Consider the following 8,310-nt stretch of genomic DNA (forward strand, 5'->3'; position numbering starts at 1 on the left):
CCTCGAGACTTTTTCTTTTAAATATGCATGTGAGAAGAGAGAAAAAAATGAACTTAATTTTTTTTTTCTTTTGGGAATGGAGATTCGTTTTTGAACTTTTCTCGATAAGACTGAGAAATTAAGTAACAGTAGCCATCAAGAAGAAAAATGGTAAGTTTTATAGAATTCTTATGAATGTCTTTCATTGTAAGTAATTTTTAGAAATTCAGTCAAGGGAAAGAAAACTGCATGGAAATATCAATGGCAAGGCAGTGAAAAATGGTTCTAAACAAAACCAGAAATAAGCAACATTACTTTTTAAGTTATGTTTTCAGAGAATTTCCCTTTTATAGAAAGAGATTTATTATTAGATAGAGATGAAAAGGGAGAGTAGGCGGAGCAGAAGGGTTTAGCCCTGGTATAATTTTAACTGGAACCCTTTGCTCTGTATGTAAGGGGGGCAACTAGAGCTTGAAGTGGAAAACAGCAATGAGCCATGACCCACATCCCTCTCCCCAACACACACACCCCTGCTTTCTATCCCCAACCTGGCCATGCTCTCTGGCTGCTAGATACTAACCTAAAATGAGCAAGGAAGCCCCAGAATAATAATTTTATTTCTTTTGGGAATGGGATAACAAAAGGAGTATTCACCGAAGCAACAGATAAAACAAACAAAAAACAAAAATAGAGTACTATGAAAAAAAAGGACCGTGGTTACCTCTGCCCAGTTAGAATCTAGAAACACTGATGCTTCTTATGTCCTGCCTTTGGTCAGAAAGGAATTTTTAACCTTGTCCCTCATAATTAAATTACATAAGGGAAAGGGTGGAAACTATGTTTTGAAAGTCATTCTCATACCCTTTTTCAATAACTATGAACGATGGTGAATGCCATTTAAATAAGTAATTCTAACATTACAATTGTTTTTGTTTTTATTGATGAAAAATTCAAACTTAAAATAATTATTTCAATCAAAATATTTGCTCCGCAATTTTTTAGCATAGACACCATTTTACCCTAACTTATATATTTATTTCCTGGAGCTTTTTTTCTACTGCTGAAGTAAATTTTGAAGGATTACAACTTCTCTCAGAGCTGCTATGTGGACAAGTCATCTCTGAAACCGTATTTCTGTTTTTATTTACATTGTCTTTAATGTCTTTAATATCTAGTTAGGGAGGCCATACAGTGCATAAAGTCACCTGAAGAAATCTCATTTGTTCTCACCTTCTGTCTCCTTTTTAGTCGGTGACACTGCATACAGATGTAGGTGATATTAAAATAGAAATCTTCTGCGAGAGGACACCCAAAGCATGTGAAGTGAGTACCGTTATAAACAAACAAAAAATGAGTTAATGCAGCAGGATTAACTCATTTTGAAATTGACTGATCTAAAAAGCCAACAATGTCCCAAAAAACCTGAAACACTTCTGTATGAAACCACTGTCGGGAAAAACCAGCCATCATCATTTCTGGCCTGATTTCCACTTACCTTTCCTGATATTGAAGGGCAGATAGGGTGGCTGGCATCTTTTCCTTTTGGCTCATTTTCCTTAGGAAACATAAGTAATCATTAGATATCAGGTAAGAGAACTGTATGTTACATTATTTCACTTGTTTAAATGACAAGGATAGAAGGAAGAAAAGTCAGCTATGCATATTTACTCATTCAATAGTTACTCATGAAAGGCTATCTTGACAGTGTTTGGAAACACAGTGATGAACAGGACACATTCCTTGCCCTTGTGGAGCTAATATTCTAGGTGGGGAGACAGATAGGGGGGAGGGAATTTATTCTAGAAAAAAACTAATTCTAGAGAGTGATAATGCTTTGAAGGAAATAAAATGTTGAGATAGAGAATAAATGGGGAAGGAATTCTTTAAAAGAAGGTGAGGGCAGGCCTAGCCAAGAAAGGGATACTACTTAAACTGAGTGTGAAAGGTAATGAAGGCATCTCCATGAAAAGATATAAAAAGAACATTCCAGGTATAGAGATGGTTACAAAGTCCTCAAGGTAGGAGAGCCTGCCTCTGTGGGATGAATTTTCAGAAGGCTGATGGGGTTAACATAGTGAGCCACAGGGGAGGGGTCATTATCATGAGATGCAGAGGTAGGCCCTGCTTAGGAGTTTGTATCTTATTCCAAAACCCGGAGGAAGCCATAAAAGTGCTTTAGGCAGGGAAGCAACATCATCCAAAGCAATGCCTAAAAGACATAGTTTAAATATGCTGTTATAGTGTTTTTAGTAAATACACTTAGTTCTTTACCTTAAGTGTTTCTGCTACATGATTTCTCAATCATTGTTTTTTACTCTCTTCAGAATTTCTTGGCTCTTTGTGCCAGTAATTACTACAATGGCTGTATATTTCATAGAAATATCAAGGGTTTCATGGTTCAAACAGGAGACCCCTCAGGTAAGTTATCCCATTAATATCTAGAGAATTAATGGTATATAATACGAAGAGGGCGGGGGGATAGACAAAGAATAGAAAAATAAAAGCACAATGGAGTATTTATAATTGGGCTACCTTACAATAGCAAGCAGTATTTAAGCTGAAGCTACTAGCACCAAGCTCTAAAAGATGAATATTGATAAGGAGAGTTTTGGGTTTTTTTTGTAGAGATATTTTATTTTTCTGGTTTATAAAGTGAAATTTTGGGATGTAAGAGAGGACATATCAAATTTTATTTGTACTTAAAGAGTTACAAAAAGCCCTGAAGTTTTAGAAAATAAAGCCTTTCTCTAATTAGATACTAATTTTATTTGTCTTGTAATATAGGTACCGGAAGAGGAGGTAACAGTATCTGGGGCAAGAAATTTGAGGATGAATACAGTGAATATCTTAAGGTATGTCCTCAAGCTTCAAAATTATTTTTTCATGCCATGTATACACTTGGAAACTTTGATACATATGTTGTAGTAACACAAGTTAATATCACAAGTGAACATATATACCCACTCTTTTTGTAGTTTCTGCACACTTGATAAATGATATCAGGGGGAAAATATAAATGGCAGTTCTAGCCTAAAATATATACTGGAATCTTACCATCACATGGATGTTGATATTAAGTGAGCTCATCTTTGGGTCCAGCCTGAAATGTTTAATCAGTAACATACCAAAGGGGCTTACAGGTCTCACTATAAAATTCATGTTGAATGACATGAACCATTGGCCTTTTTTGAGAGTGGGGAGACCTCCTGGTTGCAATATTGCCATTATCAATATCCAACTTTTATCATCTGTTAGATGTTTAAATAGCCCTATGTTAACGTTACTTAATGCCTGAGGTAGCTTTCAGCAAGATTAAAAGAGAGTGCATGTAAATATATCGTTAGCATGTAAAATTAGGGATTTTAATTTTCTTTATCATATTATTTCTAAAACTTTCTAAAGATTTTTTTTTTCTCTAAAATTAAAAAACTGATGCATACCTATTTTAAAAAATCAGCCCTGGCCATGTGGCTCAGTTGGTTGAGTGTCGACCCTTACACTAAAAGGTCACTGGTTTGATTCCTGGTCAAGGACACGCCCAGGTGGTGGGCTCGATCTCCTGTTGGGGTGTACGTGGGAAACAGCCGATTGATGTTTCTCTCTCCCCTCACCCTCTCCCTTTTGCTCTCTAAAACAAAAAATAAAACCACTTCCCAGAGATGACATCAATTAACAGTTTATTATGTGGTCTTTTAAACTTTGTATCTGCACAGAATGATAACTTCATAATTTAAAAAAGAGAGACAAATAAACAAACAAGAGAGACAAATTACCCTCAATCAGAATATGTAATTTAGTATATTATATTTCAGTTACATTAGAATATACCGTGGATTTTCTGGAAAAAAATTAATTGCAGTATTTACCTCTGGATAGTTAGACTAGGAGTAATTTATTTTATCTTTTTGCTTTTCTATCATAAAGAAATACTACCCTTGTTATAGGAGTTGAGGTTAGGAAGTGATACATTATTTTAAAAATCATCGTTTCCTGCCCTAACCGGTTTGGCTCAGTGGATAGAGGATCAGCCTGAGGACTCAAGGGTCCCAGGTTCGGTTCTGGTCAAGGGCATGTGCCCACTAGGGGGTGTGCAGGAGGCAGCTGATCAATGTTTCTCTCTCATTGATGTTTCTAACTCTCTATCCTTCTCCCTTCCTCTCTGTGGAAAATCAATAAAATATATTTTAAAAAAAAGAAAAAAAATATCATCCTTTCCTGAATTAGAAACAAAACAACCTTTTAGACATTAATTAATGGCAGTTTTCATAACACTGATCTGTAATCCTAAACCAGTGGTTTTCAACGTTGGCTGCTGTTACAGACTCACTAGTGGAAGTTTTAAAAATATAAAAAAGTAGCCCTAACCGGTTTTGCTCAGTGGATAAAGCATTGGCCTGGGGACTGAAGGGTCCTGGATTTGATTCTATTCAAGGGCACATGCCTGGGTTGCAGGCTCAATCCCCAATAGGGGACATGCAGGAGGCAGCCGATCAGTGATTCTCTCTCATCATTGATGTTCTCTCTCCCTCTCCCTTCCTCTCTGAAATCAATAAAAATATATAAAATAGAGTAAAAAAGTAGGACCTTACCTCCTTCTCCTCCCCCTCCCCCAAATATAGAGAAAAATCATCAGTAGGACCAATCAGGACCTTGATTATATTTTAAGGTTCCCTGTTAATTCCTACAATAGCCTAGATCACCTAGTCCTGGGGTTATGAACTGACTGCCAATAGGTGAAGACCCATAGATGCATTCTATATGGCCATTGGTTAAAAAAATTTTTTTAAAGGCATTGGTCAAGAGATATATTATTCCTTTAGCCAGATTCCACCACTCCCTAATGTTTACATTCTGCCCACTTGTCAACTTATTATCTGCTGACCTTTGTGAGCATTTGAATTATGAGTAAACCCAGAACTAGTCCAAACTCCCTTGTTTTACAGATAAACTAGCCAGAGTCCAGTGTGTGTGTGAAGAGATTATGGGGATTTTGGTTTTATTGTCTGCCTGATCATTTCATTCCAGCATAACATAAATGTAAGGATTATTTCTATTATACATTGGTACTACTTAAAGTGTTCGTGGCTATATGTCTCCAAAGTGAAAATGAAATTAATTGGGGGATATGATTTGATATATAAACAATATAAGTTGTCAGTGATACAGATAATACAGCAACTGAATATTTGGGTTTGCCCAAGTTGAAGCTGATTAAATGTTTTCTTGGTTCCTTAAATATTTGGGAGGTTAAAGAGTGCATGTCTTGTTTTAGTCCTGTATTTGGAATATTTATTTAAAAACATAAATTAATACTTTGGTCTGTCTTTGGCAGCACAACGTTAGAGGTGTTGTATCCATGGCTAATAATGGCCCAAATACCAATGGATCTGTTTTTCATCACCTATGGCAAGCAGCCACATTTGGACATGAAATACACAGTATTTGGAAAGTGAGTATCCTGGTTATGATATTCTTCTTTGGAATTTCATTGCAAAGGATGCATATGAGTGGCTGTGATAGTAGCATAACTAATATGGAAAGTGCAGTCTGAGAGTTAAACTTACCTGGAATGTAAACCCACCACTTAACCTGCCCTGTGACCTTGGGAAATTATAACCTCTCTCAGCCTATTTCCTGATTTTCTCAAAGACAGGTTAATATGTTTTTTCTGGTCCATTATGCAAATTAACAGTAATGTGTCTTTTCATTGAGATAGCATTTTGCAGCAACTAACAGATCTGAAAAACAGTGGCTTAAACAAGATGGACTGGGACGGTCCTTTTCTCTTAAGGATACTGTAATTGCTATACATATATGGATATTGTGTTTCAATCAGAAAATTTTCATCCATTATATTATTTCTCTTTCAGGGTGATAGATGGTCTGGAGACTCTAGATGAATTGGAGAAGTTACCAGTAAATGAGAAGACATACCGACCTCTTAATGATGTACACATTAAGGATATAACTATTCATGCCAACCCATTTGCTCAATAGTTATAATAGGCATGGACAAATAAATACTTGGCAGACTATTTGAGGAACACACCTATTGCGGTTTACCCAGCTTGAATTATGTCAGAGATTGTATCATCCTGCTTGTTTACAACTAAGATCTTCTGAGTCCGTGGTACTAAGGGGAACCAAATAACTTTTATGATTGAGCATATATTCTTTACTATAACTATATCCAATGTATTTAAGTTTAATTTTTTAAAAAAAATGTTTACCTTTTGTTACATAAAAACAATCATTTTTAAATGCTGAGTTTCAAATCAGTCATTTTTGAGCAGCCTAATTATAAACTTCTACTATATCTAGTCCACATCGTGGAAGTATTATTTTCCATTAATTGTTCACTTTGTGAGGTTACAAAGAAGAAAGACAAGATGAAGAGGTATATAGAAAGGCCAGCCAATACATCTGCTATTTTCTTTTGTCTTTAGATTTATAATAGGGGCTCAGAGATATCCGAGAGTCCAGTAAACACTCAAAATTTCCCAACCGATTTGCCCATGGAACATTTTTTAAAAACATATCTTTTAAAATATGGCAGGATAAAGTTCGACAGATGATCCATTTGAAAAATGCAATTAGTTGGTTAAGAACACCAGTTGTAGAGTCCCGTCTGTGTTTGAATCACAGCTCTGTTCCCTGCTAGTAACTTTAGGCAAATTAACTTACCAAGCTTTAGTTTTCTCATTCATAAATAATATTCCCTCATAGACTATGGTGAGGATGAAAAGAAATTATGTTTGTAAAGCTTCTGGCATGTCATGTTCTGTATTAAGTAATGGAAGCTGTTCTCCTGTTTATCTCCACTAGAGCACTCTTACCTAACCAGGTCATTTATCAGACTCTGCTGTTGATTTTATCAAGAATGTTTTCCACTTCCTTGATTAGATTTTGGGTATTCCTAAAACTAAGCATTTTTTGGTTTGTATTATTTTTGCAGATGGCTGATGAAATGTTTTGGTTCTTTCTTAATTACAGTTTGGGAGTTAAGCTTGTAGCTGTCCTCTGGTTACCATCTATACCTTCCACTAAACTGAGGCACCAATTATACTAATGTTCTCACATTTTTGTTTCAGCCTTTTAACCATTTAGGTTTCTAGAGTTAGTATGAAAGGCCCTTTTTGGCCAGAGTTTGTTTTACACTTCTTATTCCTGATCTCTTTCTTCTCCAAACATGTCATTGAATTTTTGTCATCACTTTTAAGAGGCTTTTACTCATTGTCAGGATGTTTTGGTACTGACTGGCATTCCCTCAATTTTTATTTTAAACGCTGCCATTTTTTAAAGTAGTGCCACTATGGTCACTTTTGGGCTCCTTCTTATAAAGTCAGCTCAGTTATAGCCGAATAGGTAGGGCGGTATCCTGGCTGCCCACCTTGAGGGCAAGATCCAGAATAATGACTTCTGTCCACTCCCACTGAGTTCCGTTTCACACTGATCACGTTAGCGTTTGAGGGACGGATGTTCCATGTATTACACTACAAAGACGACTATAATATTGCTGACCAACCAAAATTCTCTTTAAAAGGAGAGGAATATCTAAATCAGAGGTTGGCGAAACAGACTGCCCATCTGTTCTTGTAAATAACACCTTCTTGGAACGCAGTCCCATTCCGTTTTGTATTGTCTGGCTGGTTTGTGCTACAACAGCAATGCTGCTTGGTAGTGACAGAGACCATATCTGGCCCTTTAGGGAAATTTGCCAGCCTTGACCTGGACTGAGAGATGAGAGATCCAGGTGTGTGTGTGGGGGGGTGGTTTGCGCTGGCGCCTCTCTGGCTTGTAGGTGACCCTGTTCCGTCTTCACGCGGTCTTTCTGTGTGTACCTGTGTCCAATCTATGATAATAAAAGCGTAATATGCTAATTAGACCTGATGTCCAGGAGGATGACCTTCCGGATGAAGCCAGGACTGAGGGAAGCCCGTGTCTCCAGTGCCCTAGGGAAGCCGGCAGCCGGGGGGAAGGCCTACTCTTGCACGAATTTTGTGCCTTGGACCTCTAGTCTTTATAAGGAAAGACACCAGTCCCATTGGATTAGGTCCCACCCTAGTGACCTCATTGAACCGTAACTGCCTCTGTAAAGGTCCTGTTTACAGTCACCTGTGAGATAGTCGCTGATATTAGTAAAATTATTCATTGGGAACACACTCCCCACTCAGCCCACACATAATGTGCGCTAAAGAACACACTTTTCCTCGTCTCCAGGTTCACAAATACAATCTTCAGTGAGCACAGACGAGACTGTTCTAACACTTTCTGTGCTTCCCCATTGTCCAACTCTGACCCTGGCCAACATGGCCGCCGTCGCAGCTTCCC

General features: G+C 37.3%; 1 protein-coding gene across 1 annotated transcript in view; it reads left to right on the forward strand.

Annotated features, from left to right (window-relative positions):
* The window catches only part of PPIL3 (peptidylprolyl isomerase (cyclophilin)-like 3), a 7,536-nt gene extending 547 nt beyond the window's left edge, over positions 1–6,989 (forward strand). The window contains 7 exon segments of the mRNA XM_014546020.1: positions 83–150; positions 1,228–1,302; positions 2,304–2,397; positions 2,764–2,831; positions 5,312–5,367; positions 5,369–5,428; positions 5,850–6,989. Coding sequence (XP_014401506.1) covers positions 148–150; positions 1,228–1,302; positions 2,304–2,397; positions 2,764–2,831; positions 5,312–5,367; positions 5,369–5,428; positions 5,850–5,976 — 483 coding nt within the window. The 5' untranslated portion in view covers positions 83–147 and the 3' untranslated portion in view covers positions 5,977–6,989.
* Positions 6,990–8,310: the final 1,321 nt, after the last annotated feature.

Source organism: Myotis brandtii, unplaced genomic scaffold (assembly GCF_000412655.1).
Source record: "Myotis brandtii unplaced genomic scaffold, ASM41265v1 scaffold4259, whole genome shotgun sequence".
NCBI classification, from domain to species: Eukaryota; Metazoa; Chordata; class Mammalia; order Chiroptera; family Vespertilionidae; genus Myotis; species Myotis brandtii.